Below are 21,552 nucleotides of genomic sequence, written 5' to 3'. Positions count from 1 at the left end.
GCCATGTGATTGGTACATTCCCAGCTCCTAGCTGTGTGATTGGTACATTCCCAGCTCCTAGCCGTGTGATTGGTACATTCCCAGCTCCTAGCTGTGTGATTGGTATATTCCTAGCTCCTAGCTGTGTGATTTGTACATTCCTGGCTCCTAGCCGTGTAATTGATACATTCCCAGCTCCTAGCCATGTGATTGGTACATTCCCAGCTCCTAGCCATGTGATTGGTACATTCCCAGCTCCTAGCCATTTGATTGGTCCAGCTCCAAGCCGTGCTGAAGCCTCTCAGTCTGCACAGCCAGACCAGTCAGTCAGCCTGCAGGCAGCAGCTCTATACTTTCAGACAGCCAGTGTGTGTCGGGGAGAACATTGCTGTCGTGTTTCTGTGTGAGCGAGACTGCGTGTGTGTACTATTATATGTGCGTGTTTGCGTGTGTGAGTTAGTGGTTAAAGCAGCCTCTTAGGATGAGAGGCAGAGAGAGACAGACGGTGTTGTGATTGAGAGTTGGCAACATCGCCTCTCTGCCGCCTCACCCAGTCCTCATCCTGCCCTCCTCTCCTCTCTCTTTCCTCTGGCTCTGATCTACAACACCGCTGGGATGTCTTCTTCTCCAGGATCCATGGACGGCAGCCAGAGGAATAGCTGTAGGTACCCACCATAGATATACATCCAGTATATACGTGTATAATACAGGGCTCTAGTTCTATTTCTATGGTACCGATGCCAGCTTGTCTTGGTTTATTTATTTGTTTAGTTTTTTTGTTTGTGTCGTGATGTCTACATGCTAAGGTATCGGGCACTAGCAGATGTTGATCCATGCTTGATTATTAGATATTTTTGATATTTGTGGGTATGTGTCTTCTCCTTCTTGGTAGACTTTTTTTTAAATCTGGCTTTCTTTTCCAGTTTTCATGGTCACAGTTGTCACGAAAATTTATTTTTTGGGGTGGTGGTAGATTAATTACTAAACGTGTTGGATTTAGTTTAAAACGTATGGATTTCATTTCAAACATGTATGGAATTAATATCAACATTATTTGATGTCAAACGTTTGGAGTGAAGAGGATAAGATGCAAGCCTTCAACCACAACTGAACACATGCAGTAATAATCCGACAGATACATGTATTATCTATGAATAACACAAAGTCTGGGTGTGAAATTATTGGTGCTGTAGCCTCCAGTCATTGATGAGCGATGTCACTCATTGTGGGCGCACACACACACACACACACACACACACACACACACACACACACACACACACACACACACACACACACACACACACACACACACACACACACACACACACACACACACACACACACACACACACACACACACACACGCACGCGCGCGCGATGACAGAATGTCTTAGTTGAGGCATGGATCAGATCTGTTGGAGCAGGCTTTTTATTGCTTTCATTATTATTGCACTCCACTTCCCTCCTCCTTCTGCCCCTCCATCCATCCATCCCCCTCCTCCACATCCACTCCCTCCACTTCTCCCCCACCATGTTCTCCTCCAGCACAAGGTGCACCTGTGTAATGATCATGCTGTTTAATCAACTTCTTGATATGCCACACCTGTCAGGTGGATGGATTATCTTGGCAAAGGAGAAATGCTCACAGGGATGTAAAGAAATTTGATCACAACATTTGAGAAAAATAAGCTTTTTGTGCTTATGGAACATTTCTGGGATCTTTAATTTCATCTCATGAGACATGGGACCAATACTTTACATGTTGCGGTTATATTTTTGTTAAGTATATAATCAAACATATTCTCCGCAGCAGTCATCATTACAATTTTGAAAACTATTGTGCAACACGCTGGGACAATAATGACATTCATAGAATGAAATACAACATAAAATGCGAAAGCATGTCCTGAGACTTTCATGTCCCATGGTCTATTAACACAGCCACTCATTTTGAGTGCAGAAGAAGATTGGATGGTTTCCGTGGGATGGTTTGACCATGTTTAGGAAAGAGATGCGACAGAGTTAAGAAAGGACAGGACAACAGGATAGAATAGGACAGAGTTAGGACAGGACATAGACAGAACAGAACAGGAACAGTTAGTGCTGGGTTGGCACTGGTTGTCCATCGGCCTTGAGAACGCTGCAAGAAGGAAGAGGAGGAAGACATCCATCTGGCACAATCTGTGAATTGTCCATAAATGTGTTTAAAATATGAGTTAATGAAGCAATAAGGCCCGAGGGGGTGTGATATATGGCCAATATACCACGGCTAAGGGATGTTCTTATGCATGACGCAACGTGGAGTGCTAGAACACAGTCCTTAGCCGTGGTATGTTGGCCATATATCACAACCCCCCCGAGGTGCCTTATTGCTATCATAAACTGGTTACTAACGTAATTAGAACAGTACAAATAAATGGTTTGTCATACCCATGGTATACAGAGGGCAGCAAGTAGCCTAGTGGTTGGAGCGTTGGACCAGTACCCGAAAGGTTGCAAGATCAAATCACTGAGCTGACAAGGTAAAAATCTGTCGTTTTGCCCCTGAACAAGGCAGTAAACTGCAACGCGGATTTGAACATAAGAATTTGTTCTTAACTAACTTGCCTAGTTAAATAAAGATTTAAAAAATACAGTCTGATATACCTCAGTATTCAGGGATCAAACCACCCAGTTTATAATATGATTTATACAGCAGGTGGGTCTAATCCTGAATGCTGATTGGTGAAAAGCGCATTCCAGCTGGTGTCTATTCCACAAATTACCACCGGCTAAATCTATGATGTTAAAATGGCTATTTACTCTGTTCCATCTGACTGCGCAATACACTGTCTCATCAGCCCATCTCCCCTATAAAAAGCATTCAGACATCTCACATTTATTTTAGAATAACAGTTCCTTTTCAACAGCAGAGATTTGTATAAACCTTGCTATCTGTCTCCGACATTTGCAACATTGTTTCAATATTCAAATTAGATCTCCAGCTGTCCCATAGTAATGAACATGTTGGAGTCGGGAGTCGGGATGAGACAGATAGGCAGGCAGAATGAACATTAGATTATTTAATGGCAGTGAATGTTTAATGCTCTAATTTGGCTCTGCCAGCTCTCTCTTTAGGATGTTGAGTGGACCTAACAGTAGAGAGACTCAGTTTGCCCCCAGGTTCCCACTCCTATGCTCTCCTTGTCTGCACAAACCAAAGTAAAATGCAGATAGCCTGGGCACTGTGTTCCAATGAGTATTGTAGTGGAAACTCCTCTGTGAATGTGTGTGTGTGTGTGTGTGTGTGTGTGTGTGTGTGTGTGTGTGTGTGTGTGTGTGTGTGTGTGTGTGTGTGTGTGTGTGTGTGTGTGTGTGTGTGTGTTTGCTTTGCCATAATCAGTATAGCTTCTGTATGTATGCTGGTTGCAAATGAAGCTATTCAACAAAGCAAACAAAGACAGAGTAGTCTTGTCGTTCTGGCGCCCCCCTCATAGTCATTTATCGGGTCACTTTGTCATGAGCAGCTCACCATCAGTTCCCTTTGTAATGAGGCGCTCAATAAGTGAATTAAATTAATCCTGGGTGACAGACGAGCACAGATGAGGATGCTGCTATCCCTATCCCTAACCCTAGCTTCATATCCACATGCTGGTTTACCCTAACCCTAACCCTAGCTTCATATCCACATGCTGGTTTACCCTAATCCTAACCCTAGGTTAATGTCAACATCCCAGTTCAACCCTAAGCCTTGCCTCAACCACATCCAAGATGGCGTAGCAGTAGGACATGTATGTTTGTCCTTGTCTTATCCAGTGTTAATAGCTGGTCTTCTTCGTATATATCTTAATCTCTTTTCTATCTATGAAATAAATATACTTTCCTGCAACCCACCTTACCCAATGTGGTACGAATCTGCTATTTATATTCCATCAGGAGCTAGCCAGCTAACTAGCAACTAGTCTTTATTAGCCACGGATAGCAGTCTTTACCTTTTTCTCGGTCACCAGCCAGCCAGCCTTAGCTCGGACAGCACCTGCCTGTCTGCTCAGCACCATATCAACCCAGAGCATATCGGACTGCTTCTCTCTACCAATCACCGGATTCCTGCTGCTCTGGATCATTACACCGGATCAGCTAGCTAGCTGCAAATGAGTGGCTACTGTTAGCTAACACCTCTGTCCCGAAGCAAGCACCAGCTAGCCTTGAGCTAGTCTCGAGCTAGGCCCATATACCAGCTAATTCTAGGGCTATTCTAGGGCCTCCTTTGCCAATTGCCCTGGTGTTACTTCTATCGTTAGATGGATCATCACTGGAGGCTTCGGGCCATGGATCATCACTGGAGGCTTCGTGCCATGGATCATCACTGGAGGCCTGGTGCGTGGAGCCGGCACAGGATATCCTGGGCCGTGGAGACGCACCGGAGGTCTGGAGTGCAGAGCTGGCACCACCCGTCCTGGCTGGATGCTCACTTTAGCCCGGCAAGTGAGTGCGGGGCGCTGGCACAGGACGCACTGGGCTGTGAAGGCGCATTGGAGGCATAGTGCGTAGAGCCGGCACAGGATATACTGGGCCGTGGAGGCGGACGGGAAGTCTGGAGTGTAGAGCTGCCACAACGCGTCCTGGCTGGATGCTCACCCTAGCCCGGTAATTGCGGGGTGCTGGCACAGGACACACTAGGCTGTGAAGACGCACCGGAGACACAGTGCGCAGAGCCAGCGCAGGATATCCTGAGCCGAAGAGATGCACGACAGACCAGGAGCGCTGAGCCGGCACAATCCGTCCTGGCTGAATGCGCACTCTAGCACGGCAAATGCAGGGAGCTGGCACAGAGCGCACCGGGCTGTGGATGCGTACCGGCGACACAGTACGTGTAACCGCAAAGCATGGTGCCTGAAGGGTCACACGCTCCTTAAAGCGAGTGCAGGGAGTTGGCTCTGGTCTGCAACCTGGCTCCGCCAGCCACCCCGTGTGCCCCCCGCAAAAAAATTGGGGGGGGCTGCATCTCATGCTTGCGTCGAGGTCGCGAACCCCGGTGTCGTCGTTGTTCCTCCCTCGCTGCCTCCGTCTGCTCCCATGAAAGGCGATCCATACCAGCCTGGACCTCCTCCCACATCCAGGATCCTTAACCATCTAATATATCCTCCCATGTCCAGGATGTCCTCCACTCACTTTTCTCCCTGGACCAGGATCCCTGCTCTTCCGGGCCACGCTGCTTGGTCCTTTGGTGGTGGAATCTTCTGTTACGTCCGTCGTTAGAAGGAGACCAAGGCGCAGCGTGGTAAGTGTACATCTTTCTTTATTAAGATGAACACCAACAAAACAACAAAAGAATACATGAACGTAACGTTCTGCAGGCTACCTAGTAACTGTGCAAAAACAAGATCCCACAAACTAGGGTGGAAAACAGGCTGCCTAAGTATGATCCCCAATCAGAGACAACGATAGACAGCTGCCTCTGATTGGGAACCAGCCAACAAAGAAATAGAAAACTAGAATGCCCACCCAAATCACACCCTGACCTAACCAAATAGAGAAATAAAAAGGCTCTCTAAGGTCAGGGCGTGACACCTAGACCCTTTTTTGTTTACACGGAGCCCCGCGATCCATCATGACTGGACTGCCGATGTGATCGCTCGAGGTGGTCTCAACAGGCTATTCTGTTACGATGTCGCCGAAGAACCATCTACTAGCCTGGGCAGCTAGCTTTTCTGAACACTGTGTCCCCTGCTCCCCTAGCATAGTAGTGACGACCGAACAGCACCCTCACTCACAAATTGCTGCTCTTTTGACCCTATGATCACTCGGCTACACAGCTGATGCCTCCTGGACTGTTTTAATAACACGGTACCTCATTTTGTTTACCTGTCGGCCCCAGCCTCAAACTCAGGTCCTGTATGTACCTAACTGACCCGCTCTGCCCATTCATCACCATTTGTCTTAGCTCTCTTGATCAACACCTGTGTTTGCTTTATGCATCTCTCTAATGTCAATATGCCTTGTCTACTGCTGTCTTGGCTAGTTTTTCATGTTTTATTTCACTGTAGAGCCCTCAGTGCTGCTCAAAATGCCTTAGATAGCTATTTTGTTCCACCCCACACACATGCCAAGACCTCACCTGGCTTAACTGGTGCCTCCAGAGACGAAACCTTTCTCATCGTCGCTCAAAGCCTAGGTTTACCTCCACTGTACTCACATCCTACCATACCATTGTCTGTACATTATGCCTTCTCCGCTGTGCAATCTGGTTTCCGAGCCGGTCACGGGTGCACCTCAGCCACACTCAAGGTACTAAATGATATCATAACCGCCATCGATAAAAGACAGTACTGTGCAGCCGTCTTCATCGACCTCGCCAAGGCTTTCGACTCTGTCAATCACCAAATTCTTATCGGCAGACTCAACAGCCTCGGTTTTTCGGATGACTGCCTTGCCTGGTTCACCAATTACTTTGCAGACAGAGTTCAGTGTGTCAAATCAGAGGGCATGCTGTCCGGTCCTCTGGCAGTCTCTATGGGGGTGCCACAGGGTTCAATTCTCGGGCCGACTCTTTTCTCTGTATATATCAATGATGTTGCTCTTGCTGCGGGCGATTCCCTGATCCACCTCTACGCAGACGACACCATTCTATATACTTTCGGCCCGTCATTGGACACTGTGCTATCCAACCTCCAAACGAGCTTCAATGCCATACAGCACTCCTTCCGTGGCCTCCAACTGCTCTTAAACGCGAGTAAAACCAAATGCATGCTTTTCAACCGATCGCTGCCTGCACCCGCATGCCCGACTAGCATCACCACCCTGGATGGTTCCAACCTTGAATATGTGGACATCTATAAGTACCTAGGTGTCTGGCTAGACTGCAAACTCTCCTTCCAGACTCACATCAAACATCTCCAATCAAAAATCAAATCCAGAGTCGGCTTTCTATTCCGCAACAAAGCCTCCTTCACTCACGCTGCCAAGCTTACCCTAGTAAAACTGACTATCCTACCGATCCTCGACGATGTCATCTACAAAATGGCTTCCAACACTCTACTCAGCAAACTGGATGCAGTCTACCACAGTGCCATCCGTTTTGTCACTAAAGCACCTTATACCACCCACCACTGCGACTTGTATGCTCTAGTCGGCTGGCCCTCACTACATATTCGTCGCCAGACCCACTGGCTCCAGGTCATCTACAAGTCCATGCTAGGTAAAGCTCCGCCTTATCTCAGTTCACTGGTCACGATGGCAACACCCATCCGTAGCACGCGCTCCAGCAGGTGTATCTCACTGATCATCCCTAAAGCCAACACCTCATTTGGCCGCCTTTCGTTCCAGTACTCTGCTGCCTGTGACTGGAACGAATTGCAAAAATCGCTGAAGTTGGAGACTTTTATCTCCCTCTCCAACTTCAAACATCAGCTATCCGAGCAGCTAACCGATCGCTGCAGCTGTACATAGTCTATAGGTAAATAGCTCACCCTTTTTCACCTACCTCATTCCCATACTGTTTTTATACTGTTTTTATTTATTTACTTTTCTGCTCTTTTGCACACCAATATCTCTACCTGTACATGCCCATCTGATTATTTATCACTCCAGTGTTAATCTGCAAAATTGTATTATTCGCCTACCTCCTCATGCCTTTTGCACACATTGTATATAGACTGCCCATTTTTTTCTACTGTGTTATTGACTTGCTAATTGTTTACTCCATGTGTAACTCTGTGTTGTCTGTTCACACTGCTATGCTTTATCTTGGCCAGGTCGCAGTTGCAAATGAGAACTTGTTCTCAACTAGCCTACCTGGTTAAATAAAGGTGAAATAAAAAAATAAAAAATAAAAAAAATTCTACCACACCCAGTGGTGGGTAGTTCTTATCGCCTTTAGCCGTACCCTTATTCTACTCCTCCTCTGATCCTCTGGTGATGTAGAGGTTAACCCAGGCCCTGTAGCCCCCAGTTCCACTCCTATTCCTCAGGCACTATCATTTGTTGACTTCTGTAACCGTAAAAGTCTTGGTTTCATGCATGTTAACATCAGAAGCCTCCTCCCTAAGTTTGTTTTATTCACTGCTTTAGCACACACCGCCAACCCTGATGTCCTTGCCGTGTCTGAATCCTGGATTAGGAAGGACACCAAAAATTCTGAAATTTCCATCACCAACTACAACATTTTCCGCCAGGATAGAACTCCCAAAGGGAGTGGAGTTGCAACCTACTGCAGAGATAGCCTGCAGAGTTCTGTCATGCTATCCAGGTCTGTGCCCAAAGAGTTTGAGCTTCTACTTTTAAAAATCCACCTTTCCAGAAATAAGTCTCTCACTGTTGCCGCTTGTTATAAACCCCCATGGACACCATATGTGAATTAATTGCCCCCATTTATCTTCAGAGTTTGTACTGTTAGGTGACCTAAACTGGGATATGCTTAACACCCCAGCCATCCTACAATCTAAGATAGATGCCCTCAATCTCACACAAATTATCAAGGAACCTACCAGGTACAACCCTAAATCCGTAAACACGGACACCCTCATAGATATCATCCTGATCAACCTGCCCTCTAAATACACCTCTGCTGTCTTCAACCAGGATCTCAGCGATCACTGCCTCATTGCCTGCGTCCGTAATGAGTCCGCGGTCAAACGACCACCCCTCATCCCTGTCAAACGGTCCCTAAAACACTTCAGTGAACAGGCCTTTCTAATCGACCTGGCCCGGGTATCCTGTAAGGATATTGACCTCATTCCATCAGTAGAGGACGCCTGGTTATTCTTTAAAAGTGATTTCCTCACCATCTTAAATAAGCATGCCCCATTCAAAACATTTAGAACTAAGAACAGATATAGCCCTTTGTTCACTCCAGATTTGACTATCATTTGACAATCATTTGAGCTGATGTGTTTCAGAAGAATAAAGGAGGGAAACTGTATTGTCCTGTATTGTGAATAATGTGTCCTCGTAAATGATGTTTATTGCTCATCTGTTGCCTCTGTTGTGGGATGTGCTTGCATTAGCCTTCTTTCCACTAGTGGTCTAGACGAGGTTAGCTCGACTGTGTAGTCACAACATTCTAAATGCAGTGCTGCAATCAGATAATGATGTCCAGTTAAATAGGGGCCCAACCAAAACTCTCTCACAGAATGCTAATATACTTTTACTGCTTACATGCTTCACCGTTGCACCTTGGTCATCCATTTTAATTACAATCCACTAAGAGTTATTATGCAGTAATAGTAGTACATACACATCTGTTTATTGGTTAGGGTGGAATATGTTTGGAGGTAATACTAATGTCTATAAATACAGATTTTTCCATCAGTCAACACACATTTACATTTACATTTAAGTCATTTAGCAGACGCTCTTATCCAGAGCGACTTACACACAAATATCTTATTTAACAGCATATACGGTGACTAACATGATTCAATTATCTTGGCACAGTCCACATGACTCATTTCATATTTATAACATGCGTGCAGTTTTATTATGTCAAGATGAGTGGAGACACAATCTACAAGGACAGAATATATTTATTTCTTAGGGTTAACAAAGTCCGAGCCAACCAACCACAGTAATGAATCACACTGGAGTCCCTTAGGAAACTCACTACCTTTAATTAATCCTCAAACAAAACACGACCCACACATGTATGCACTTAAAGACACACACGCACGCACGTACGCACACACGCACACACACACACACACACACACACACACACACACACACACACACACACACACACACACACACACACACACACACACACACACACACACACACACACACACACACACACACACACACACACACACACACACACACACACACACACACACACACACACACACACACACACACACACACACACACACACTTCTGAAAAGAGTGGAAGGAACACAACAGACTCTGCAGCACCTATACAACGAGAAAGCGTGGAAGCTGCTGATAATGGGGACGTCAACTGCACCCTCTCTCTTTCTTTCTCCCTCTCGATCTATCCCAGTCTCCCTCTTCCTTTCTCTGTCTCCCTCTCGATCTATCCCAGTCTCCTTCTTCCTTTCTCTGTCTCCCTCTCGATCTATCCCAGTCTCCCTCTTCCTTTCTCTGTCTCCCTCTCAATCTATCCCAGTCTCCCTCTTCCTTTCTCTGTCTCCCTCTCGATCTATCCCAGTCTCCCTCTTCCTTTCTCTGTCTCTCTCTCGATCTATCCCAGTCTCCCTCTTCCTTTCTCTGTCTCTCTCTCCCTTTTGTGTCTTATATAACGGTCTTTCCCTGTCTGGGAGAAACAGTCAGCTGAAGTGACACTGTGTCATCTAAACCTCCACACTCTGTCATCGTCCAGACAGACAGACATGGTCAGTTGTTGCTCTGTCATCGTCCAGACAGACAGAGATGGTAAGTTGCTGCTCTGTCATCGCCCAGACAGACAGATATGGTCAGTTGCTGCTCTGTCATCGCCCAGACAGAAAGAGATGGTCAGTTGCTATCCAAAAGCCCAAGCTCTAGGGCAACTGACATCGAACTAGTGTATATGGGATGCTGTACACACACGTAATCCACGCTAATAACCATTCAATGCAATTTGAGTGCAGTCAAAACGTGATTTCCTGTGTTTTGGAATAATACTGTGAAATTGTGAAATTTATTTTAGTGTAAGAGCTGTTTGAAAAGACCGCCTAAAATGTAATCCTGTTTTGGTGGGACAGAGTTTTGGACTGCCTGGTGACTAGACCAATAAGAAAGAGAGTTCCTAACCTTTCTGCCTTTCTGCCAAAACAGCTAGTTTTCAGTTTTCCCCTCCCCACTCAGACCAGTCCAGGAAAGTCTGAGCAAAATTCTTGCTTTAGAAACTGCTTGTTGCTAAGAAGCTATTTTTGTTTCTTTTTGACCATTTTAATTTAAAACAAATACAGTAAGATAATTCATTTTTACTCAGAAATGATTTACTATTGAAATAAAAACGTCTGCAATGGACCTTTAAATGAAAAGTGTAAATATCTCGGCTCTGTGTAGCAGAGAAGGTGCCACCCCACGTGAAGGAGGTGGAGCCTGCCCAGGTGAAGCCAAAGGAGGTGGAGCCTGGCCAGTTTAAGCTAAAGGAGGCGGAGCTTGCCCAGGCGAAGATGAAGGAGAGGCAGAAGTTCTTTGAAGAGGCATTCCAGCAAGACATGGATCAGTACCTGTCCACCGGCTATCTGCAGATCAGTGAGAGGAGAGGTGAGAGCCCCACATGAACCATAACGCCTTACCATCTGCAATGGAGAAGTACGGTCCCAGTGACAGATGGGTTGTGTGTGTGTGTGTGTGTACTGGCGGGTTTCCAATGAGGATTTACCCCAGTGTTTTACCCAAAAGGCTCAGACATTTTTTGTTGTTGTCTTACTGGGCCATGGCTCCAGCGGACCTGCGGACCTGCACCTTCTCACAAAGCAACATATTTGAATGATGCAAAGGTTGTTGATTCTACGTACCAGAAGTCTTTAGTATCGCATTCCTGACGGAAACACAATGACAGCTCACCTTAACATAAAACACTGGCGACCCACAGGTGTGGGGGTAAGTCTCATTGGAAAAGCACCCTTTTGTGTGTGTATGTGTGCGTGGGGCTGGGTAATAACAGTTCAAATCAAATCCAACTTTGTCACTTGCGCCGAATACAACAGGTAGACCTTACAGTGAAATGCTTACTTACAAGCCCTTAACCAACAGGGCAATTCAAGAAAGAGTTAAGAAAATATTTACCAAGTACATTAAAGTAAAAATTATTTAAAAAGTAACACAATAAAATAACAATAATGAGGCTACTGGTACCGAGCCAATGTGCGAGGGTACAGGTTAGTCAAGGTAAATTGTACATGTACAGTAGGTAGGGCTGAAGTGACTTTACATAGATAACAGTGAGTAGCAGCAGTGTAATAACAAATGGAAGGGGGTGTCAATGTAAATAGTCTGTGTGGCCATTTAATTAATTGTTCAGCAGTCTTATGGCTTGGGGGTAGAAGCTGTTAGGGAGCCTTTTGGACCTAGACTTGACGCTCTGGTACCGCTTGCCAAGCGGTAGCAGAGAAAACAGTATATGACTTGGGTGACAATTTGACAGTTCCCTCTCTCTCTTTACTCTGCACACCCTGCTGCCCTGCCCTGCTCTCCTCGTATCATTGAGGTACGCCGTCTCAGCTGTCAATCATACCTCACAGTGCACTGTGTGTTTGTGACGCATGCAACACGTGACCTTAACACCGGTATAACAACAGATACGGTTCCTGCAAGGTGATGAATCCAGGACATGTATAGAACCAGGATAGAACCCTACAGACACCAGCCTGGAATCATTTCAGACAGGATAGAACCCTGCAGACTAGCTAGCTAGCATGCAAGATTTTGTTGTGGATTCCAAGATTACCCAGTTTTAGCCAAGAGCAGTTCGATGGTTTTACCAAGGTTATTATTTCTTCCTTAGTGTGTTTGAGAGTTTTAAAACATAAAAAGGCTCTTCCTGGACTCAGCCCCTTGCCGTTGCATTCTTGGTTTTGTATGCGTTGGTGACTAACACCTGTGTCTTGCTGCTCAGGGCCAATAGGAAGCTTTTCGTCCATGGAGGTGAACGTGGACATGCTGGAGCAGATGGACCTGTCCGACCATGAGAGCTTTGACGTCTTCCTCCTCTCTGGGGGAGAGGACAACAACGCTGCCTCCCCCATGCTAGGTATGACTCACAGACCCAGACACACACTCAAACAGACATGCACAGTCAGACCATCAAATAATTAGGATATACAGTCGGGGCCAAACGTTTTGAGAATGACACAAGTATTAATTTCCACAAAGTTTGCTGCTTCAGTGTCTTTAGATATTTTTGTCAGGTGTTACTATGGAATACTGAAGTATAATTACAAGCATTCCATAAGTGTCAAATACTTTTATTGACAATTATATGAAGTTGATGCAAAGATATTTGCAGTGTTGACACTTCTTTTTCAAGACCTCTGCAATCCTCCCTGGCATGCTGTTAATTAACTTCTGGGCCACATCCTGACTGATGGCAGCCCATTGTTGCATCATCAATGCTTGGAGTTTGTCAGAATTTGTGGGGTTTTGTTTGTCCACCTGCCTCTTGAGGATTGACCACAAGTTCTCAATGGGATTAAGGTCTGGGGAGTTCCCTTGCGAAGGACCCAAAATATCAATGTTTTGTTCCCCGAGCCACTTAGTTATCACTTTTGCCTTATGGCAAGGCACTCCGTCATGCTGGAAAAGGCATTGTTCGTCACCAAACTGTTCCTGTATGGTTGGGAGAAGTTGCTCTCGGAGGACATGTTGTACCATTCTTTATTCATGGCTGTGTTCTTAGGCAAAATTGAGAGTGAGCCCACTAACTTCGCTGAGAAGCAACCCCACACATGAATGGTCTCAGGATGCTTTACTGTTGGCATGACACATGACTGATGGTAGCGCTCACCTTGTCTTCTCCGGACAAGCTTTTTTACAGATGCCCCAAACAATCGGAAAGGGGATTCATCAGAGAAAATGACTTTACCCCAGTCCTCAGCAGTCCAATCCTTGTACCTTTTGCAGAATATCAGTCAGTCCCTGATGTTTTTCCTGGAGAGAAGTGGCTTCTTTGCTACCTTTCTTGACAGAGGAAGAACAATGATGCCAAGCACCACCCTCCTTTTGAAGCTTCCAGTCTGTTATTTGAACTCAATCAGCATGACAGAGTGATCTCTAGCCTTGTCCTCATTAACACTCACACCTGTGTTAACAAGAGAATCATTGACATGATGTCAGCTGGTCCCTTTGTGGCAGGGCTGAAATGCAGTGGAAATGTTTTGGGGGGATTCAGTTCATTTGCATGGCAAAGAGGGACTTTGCAATTAATTGCAATTCATCTGATCACTCTTCATAACATTCTGGAGAATATGCAAATTGCCATCATACAAAATGAGGCAGCAGACTGTGAATATAATATTGGTGCCATTCTCAAAACTTTTGGCCACGACTGTACATTACTTTTACAGAATTTCCACCTGGGTAAGGATATTGGAAATTTAATCAAAACCTATTGGATGACAACTTATTTTTAACTAGGACAGAATCATTTATAAGATCATATTTCCGACATAATATAGGTACTGCAGATACCCTTATTGTATGGGACACTTTTAAATGTGCCTTTAGGGGCCATGCAATTCAAATCAAATCAAATGTTATTGGTCACATACACATGGTTTGCAGATGTTAATGTGAGTGTAGCGAAATGCTTGTGCTTCTAGTTCCGACAGTGCAGTAATATCTAACAAATAATCTAACAATTCCACAACAACTACCTTATACACACAATTGTAAAGGGATGGAATAATAATATGTACATATAAATATATGGATGAGCGATGGCCAAGCGGTATAGGCAAGATGCAATATATGGTATAAAATACAGTATGTACATATGAGATGACTAATGTAAGATATGTAAAGTGACTAGTGTTCCATTTATTAAAGTGGCCAATGATTTGAGTCTGTATGTTGGCAGCAGCCTCTTTGTTAGTGATGGCTTTTTAACAGTCTGATGGTCTTGAGATAGAAGCAGTTTTTCAGTCTCTCGGTCCCAGCTTTGATGCACCTGTACTGACCTCGCCTGGATGGTAGAGGGGTGAACAAGCAGTGGCTCGGGTGGTTCTTGATATTTTTGGCCTTCCTGTGACATTGGGTGCTGTAGGTGTTCTGGAGGACAGGTAGTTTGCCCCCGGTGATGCGTTGTGCAGACCACACTACCCTCTGGAGAGCCTTGCAGTTGATGGCGGTGCAGTTGCCGTACCAGGTGATGATACAGCCCGACAGGATGCTATCAATTGTGCATCTGTAAAAGTTTGTGAGGGTTTTAGGTGACAAGCCAAATTTCTTCAGCCTGCTGAGGTTGAATAGCCGCCATGGTGGACCATTTCAGTTTGTCCGTGATGTGTACTCCGAGGAAGTTAAACCTTTCCACCTTCTCCACTGCTGTCCCGTCGATGTGGATAGGGGGTGCTCCCTCTGCTGTTTCCTGAAGTCCACGATCATCTCCTTTTTTTTTGTTGAGGTTGATTGAGAGATTGTTTTCCTGATACCACACTCTGAGTGCCCTCACCTCCTCCCTGTAGGCTGTCCCGTCACTGTTGGTTATCAAGCTCACTAGTGTTGTGTCATCTGCAAACTTGATGAATAAGTTGGAGGTGTGCATGGCCACACAATCATGGGTGAACAGGGAGCACAGGAGGGGGCTGAGCACGCACCCATGTGGGGCCCCAGTGTTGAGGATCAGCAAAGTGGAGATGTTGTTTCCTACCTTCACCACCTGGGGGTGGCCTTTCAGAAAGTCCAGGACCCAATTGCACAGGGAGGGGTCGAGACCCAGAGCCTTAATTTTAATGATGAGCTTGGATGGTACTATGGTGTTGAATGTTGAGCTGTAGTCAATGAACAGCATTCTTACATACGTAGGTATTCCTCTTGTCCAGATGGGATAGGGCAGTGTGCAGTGTGATGGTGATTGCATCGTCTGTGGATCTGTTGGGATAGTATGCAAACTCAAGTGGGTCTAGCGTGGCAGGTAAGGTGGAGGTGATATGATCCTTGACTAGTCTCTCAAAGCATTTTATGATGATAGAAGTGAGCGTTACGGGGCGATAGTAATTTCGGAGTTCAGTTATCTTCGCCTTATTTGGTATAAGAACAATGGTGGCCATCTTAAAGGACGTGGGGACAGCAGACTGGGATACTCATCTTTCAAATTTAGGTCAAAATAATTCATATTTTCCCCCCAACACTGTCTTAGCAGAGAGGCCACCACCCCCACCCAGGAGCAAGACACTTTGAGGACAGCAGCTCACAGGCCACATAAGGGCCAGAGTAGGAGCTAAGACACTGAACAGACCAAAACCCTGAGAGGATGGGAGCTAAGACAATATACAGACCGAAACCCTGAGAGGATGGGAGCTAAGACACTGAACAGACCGAAACCCTGAGAGGATGGGAGCTAAGACACTGAACAGACCGAAACCCTGGGAGGATGGGAGCTAAGGCACTGAACAGACCGAAACCCTGGTAGGGGGGGAGCTAAAACACTGAACAGACCGAAACCCTGAGAAGATGGGAGCTAAGACACTGAACAGACCGAAACCCTGAGAGGATGGGAGCTAAGACACTGAACAGACCGAAACCCTGAGAGGATGGGAGCTAAGACACTGAACAGACAGAAACCCTGAGAGGATGGGAGCTAAGACACTGAACAGACCGAAACTGAGTGGAATATATGCTATGCACTGGATGCATGGAGGAAGAGATACATAATTTATGTTTCCTGAATTTTCATCCTTTTCTGTAAAGAAATAACTCCATGTTGAACATTGTGGTTACAGTATTATTCCCCCATAATCTCTTGACTTGGTAATAAACATTTCACCCTGAAATTAGTCACCCATGATTCACCAAACAATATTTTATATATCTCCACTAACCAAAGATAATTGTAAGGATTAAAAAAAAAAAATGTCAAATTAAAAGCAGAAAGATTCATGTAAATGGAAAATTACAGAAGATGAACTTATTGATGCAATTAAATCCTTTAAGTCCCAGAAAACTCCAGTTGAGGTATACCAAACCTTTTTAGATGTACTCAGAGCACCGTTATTAGCATGTTTTAACCACTCCTATAAAATGGTAGACTATCAGATACTCATAATTACTGAAACAGGACCCAAGTGATAAATATAAAGATTCAGTCCATTAAAAAAATGAAGGCTCCTTACACATCAGTGTTGTGATACAAACATTTTTGCAAAATGCATAGCACATAGAATTAAAAAGGTAATGTCAGATATTATTCATACTAATCAGACAGGGTTTTTACATGGACGATATATTGGAGATAATACCGTATAAGACTGGAAGTACTGGAAACAATAGAACACTATGAAAAATCTGGGCAACCAGGCCTGGTATTCATAGCTGACTTTGAAAAGGATTTTAATAAAGTACGACTGGAATTGACATAGAAATGCCTGAAATATATACATTTTGGAGAATCTTGTTTACAATAGGTTAAAGTTATGTATAGTAACCCTAGGTGTGAAATAGTAAATAATGGCTACTTCTCAGAAAGTATTAAACTGTCAAGAGGAGTAAAACAAGGTTGTCCACTATCGGCATATCTATTTATTATGATCATCGAAATGTTAGCTATTAAAATCAGATCCAACAATAATATCAAGGGGCTAGAAATCCAGGGCTTAAAAACGAAGGTGTCATTGTACACTCATGATTCATGTTTACTTTTAAATCCACAATTAGGATCCCTCCACAGCTTCATATAAGATCTAGATATTTGTTCTAACCTCTCAGGATTACAAGTGTGCTATATTACATATTGGATAACTAAAGAAGACAACTTTTACATTACTGTGTAGTTTACCAATACAATGGTCTGGCTTGGAAGTGGACATACTCAGTATTTATATCCCGAAAGAAAGAATGGATCTCACAACAATATATTTTTTATAGAAAGTTAGCAAAAATAGATAAGATCGTGCTACCATGGAAAGGAAAAAACCTGTCTATTTGTGGAAAAAATCACCCTGATTAACTCTTTAGTCATAACCCAGTTGACCGATTTTCTTAAGGCCTAGCCTACACCTAGCTACTAGTTTTTTTATTTATTATATGAGCAAAAAATATTTAATTTTATTTGGAACGGCAAGCCAGACAAAATTAAAAGGGCCTATTTATATAATGAATATGAATTTGGAGGGCAGAAATGATTAAAAATGAAATCATTAGACTTCTCACTAAATGCTTCAGTCATACATACACTTAAATCCAACTGGTTCACTAGCAGATTAGTCAAAATTGCCTTATTTAAGAATAGCCTTTTTCCCTTTTTTCAGATTACAACCTCTCACTTTCGGGTATTTGAAAATGAAATAATCTCAAAAATATCGCTGTAAAGTTGCTTGCAATGTCAGTTTAATCCACCAGAAAAGACAGAACAAATATTACAACAAATATTAAGTTAAGTTAAACTCAAATATAGTGATTGATACAAAAACATTTTTGCAGGATTCTTTAAAAAAAATTGTATAATCTTTGTAAGTGATATCATAAATAGGATATGTCACACATGCAGCCCCAAAACAATATATGGAAATGTATTACAACCAACTAATTGCCTCATTACCGCAAAAATGGAAGAGGCAAGTGGAAGGGGGAGAAAGTAAAGGAACTTCTCTGCATTAAAGACCAAAATTGGTTTAAAAAAACTGTGATAAATAAAAAAGTATACCAGTTTAATTTGAGGACCAACAAATGGACAGCTGTGCCATATAGATAGCAAAATCATTGGGAAGAGATTTCCGATTTACCGATTCCATGGCACATGGTTTATGAACTGATATACAAAACGACACTGGATTTAAAACTTAGTTTTTCAATTTAAATTATTATACAAAATTCTTGCAACTAATAGAATGTTATATATATATATGGGGGATACAATCTTCCCAGCTCTGCAGATTTAGCTGCGAAGAGACAGAATTATTAAATAATTTGTTTTGTTTTTTGCATATAGGTTGAAAAATATAAGGCAAATATAAATCAAAACTGGATGGTCTTCAGAGATAGATGGGAGGGGTTGAGGGCAGCTGAAGGGTGGGACTAAAAACAAACAAAATAAAGCTATTGTAAAATATACAGTGTCTGTAAAATGTATATAGTATATAGTATATATAAGCTGGAAGTAGAAGCCTAAGTGTTGTTGTCCATTAGTTTATTCCAATTAGGGGAGGGGTGGTAATTTTAGGGGAAAATAATAAAGGAAAATATATTTTAAAAATATATATTTTATATACACTACCGGTAAAAAGTTTTAGAATACCTACTCATTCAAGGGGTTGTCTTTATTCTTACTATTTTCTACATTGTAGAATAATAGTGAAGACATCAAAACTATGAAATAACACCCATGGAATCATGTAGTAACCAAAACAGTGTTAAACAAATAAAAATATGTTTTATATTCTTCAAAGTAGCCACCCTTTATTTGATGACAGCTTTGCCCACTCTTGGCATTCTCTCAACCAGCTTCACCTGGAATGCTATTCCAACTGTCTTGAATATGCTGAGCACTTGTTGGCTGCTTTTCCTTCACTCCGCGGTCCGACTCATTCCAAACCATCTCAATATGGTTGAGGTCGGGGATTGTGGAAGCCAGGTCATCTGATGCAGCACTCCATCACTCATTGTCCTGTTGAAAAACAAATGATAGTCCCACTAAGGCCAAACCAGATGGGATGGCGTATCGCTGCAAAATGCTGTGGTAGCCATGCTGGTTAAGTGTGCCTTGAATTCTAAATAAATCACAGACAATGTTACCAGCAAACCACCATCACACTTCCTCCTCCTCCATGCTTCATGGTGGGAACCACATATACAGTGATAATCTGTTCACCTACTGTCTCACAAAGACACGGTGGTTGGAACCAAAAAATCTCAAATTTGGACTCGTCAGACTAAAGGATAGATTTCCACAGGTCTAATGTCCATTGCTCGTGTTTCTTGGTCCAAGCAAGTTTCTTCTTCTTATTGGTGCCCTTTAGTAGTTGTTTCTTTGCAGCAATTCGACCATGAAGGCCTGATTCACACCGTCTCCTCTGAACAGTTGATGTTGAGATGTGTCTGTTACTTGAACTCTGTGAAGCATTTATTTGGCTGCAGTTAATTGCCGATTTCTGAGGCTAGTTACTCTAATAAACTCATCCTCTGCAGCAGATGTGACTCTGGGTCTTCCTTTCCTGTGGCGGTCCTCATGAGAGCCAGTTTCATCATAGCCTTGATGGTTTTTGCGACTGCACACAAAAGTTCTTCAAATTCTCCGTATTGACTGACCTTTATGTCTTAAAGTAATGACGGAGTGTCGTTTCTCTTTGCTTATTTTAACTGTTCTTGCCATAATATGGACTTGGTCTTTGCCAAATAAGGCTGTCTTCTGTGTACCAACCCTACCTTGTCACAACACAACTGATTAGCTTGAAAGCATTAAGAAGTAAAGAAATTCCACAAATGAACAAGGCACAGCTGTTAATTGAAATGCATTCCAGGTGACTACCTCAAATCAAATCAAAGTTTATTTGTCACTTACGCCGAATCCACCACCTTACTTACAGGCTCTAACCAATAGTGCAAAAATGGTATGAGGTGAACAATAGGTAAGTAAAGAAATAAAACAGTAGTGAGGCTATAAAAGTAGCAAGGCTACATACAGACACCGGTTAGTCAGTCTGATTGAGGTAGTATGCACATGTAGATATGGTTAAAGTGACTATGCATATATGATGAACAGAGTAGCAGTAGTGTAAAGAGGGGTTGGCGGGTGGTGGGTGGTCGGGACACAATGCAGATAGCCCGGTTAGCCACTGTGCGGGAGCACTGGTTGGTCGGGCCAATTAAGGTAGTATGTACATGAATGTATAGCTAAAGTGACTATGCATATGATAGAGAGTAGCAGCAGCGTAAGAGGGGTTGGGGGGCACACAATGCAAATAGTCCGGGTAGCCATTTGATTACCTGTTCAGGAGTCCTATGGCTTGGGGTTAAGAACCCTTTTGTCTTAGACTTGGCACTCCGGTACCGCTTGCCATGCCATTTTTTAAATGTTTTATTTTATGACATGCACAGTAAACAGCAACTTCATAGTTTGATTCACTGGCACTGCATAAAACGTCTCTCCTCCGTATGTCTCTCAGGTCCAGACGTTGACTCGTTAACCACAGAGTTCACCCTGCAGGTTCCCACCCAGGCTGAGCTAGGAAACAAGCTGTCCTCCCTCTCCTCCACATGCACTGATAGCCAGGCCACAGAGGCTGGGGACGATGATGAAGAGGATGAAGGGGGGAGGGAGGACAGCAGCCACCGTCCTGTTGGGGTGCAGAGGTTCCCCCCAACACTGTCCTAGCAGAGAGACCACCACCCCCCACCCAAAAGCAAGACACTTAAACACTGAGGACAGCAGCTCACAGGCCACATAAGGGCCAGAGTAGGAGCTAAGACAATGAACAGACCGAAACCCTGAGAGGATGGGAGCTAAGACAATATACAGACCGAAACCCTGAGAGGATGGGAGCCAAGACACTGAACAGACCGAAACCTAGCGGAATATATGCTATGCACTGGATGCATGGAGGAAGAGATGCGTAATTTATGTTTCCTGTATTTTCATCCATTTCTGGAAAGAAATAACTCCATGTTGAACATTGTGGTTACAGTATTATTCCCCCATAATCTCTCGACTTGGTAATAAATATTTCACCACCCTGTACTACCATTTCTCATACTGATACCTTAAAAGTTATTTCATAATGAAATGAAACTGGAATAGAATGACCCTGTTTCATAGTCTCCCTCCATGAGTCTTGATTTCTAACTTTTAAAAAATCCTTCTTTAACCTGTCCCCTCCCATTCATATACACTGATCAAAGTGGATTTAACAAGTGACATCAATAAGGGATCATAGCTTTCACATCGCCAGTCTAATGGAAAGAATAGGTGGTCAGAATGACTTGTAAACT

At 43.7% G+C, this 21,552-nt stretch overlaps 1 protein-coding gene across 1 annotated transcript; it reads left to right on the top strand.

Annotated features, from left to right (window-relative positions):
• The first annotated feature begins 316 nt into the window (after positions 1-316).
• On the top strand, positions 317-21,299 carry LOC118397732 (dysbindin-like). Its single transcript, XM_035792628.2, has 4 exons — positions 317-640; positions 10,972-11,175; positions 12,539-12,664; positions 20,730-21,299. Exons 1-4 carry the CDS (start codon positions 595-597, stop codon positions 20,936-20,938), a joined length of 585 nt encoding a protein of 194 aa, XP_035648521.1. The 5' UTR covers positions 317-594; the 3' UTR covers positions 20,939-21,299.
• The last annotated feature ends 253 nt before the right edge of the window (positions 21,300-21,552 follow it).

Source organism: Oncorhynchus keta, chromosome 19, assembly GCF_023373465.1.
Source record: "Oncorhynchus keta strain PuntledgeMale-10-30-2019 chromosome 19, Oket_V2, whole genome shotgun sequence".
NCBI classification, from domain to species: Eukaryota; Metazoa; Chordata; class Actinopteri; order Salmoniformes; family Salmonidae; genus Oncorhynchus; species Oncorhynchus keta.
Note: the sequence above shows the minus strand (reverse complement) of the source record. Positions and strands in the feature narration are given on the sequence as shown.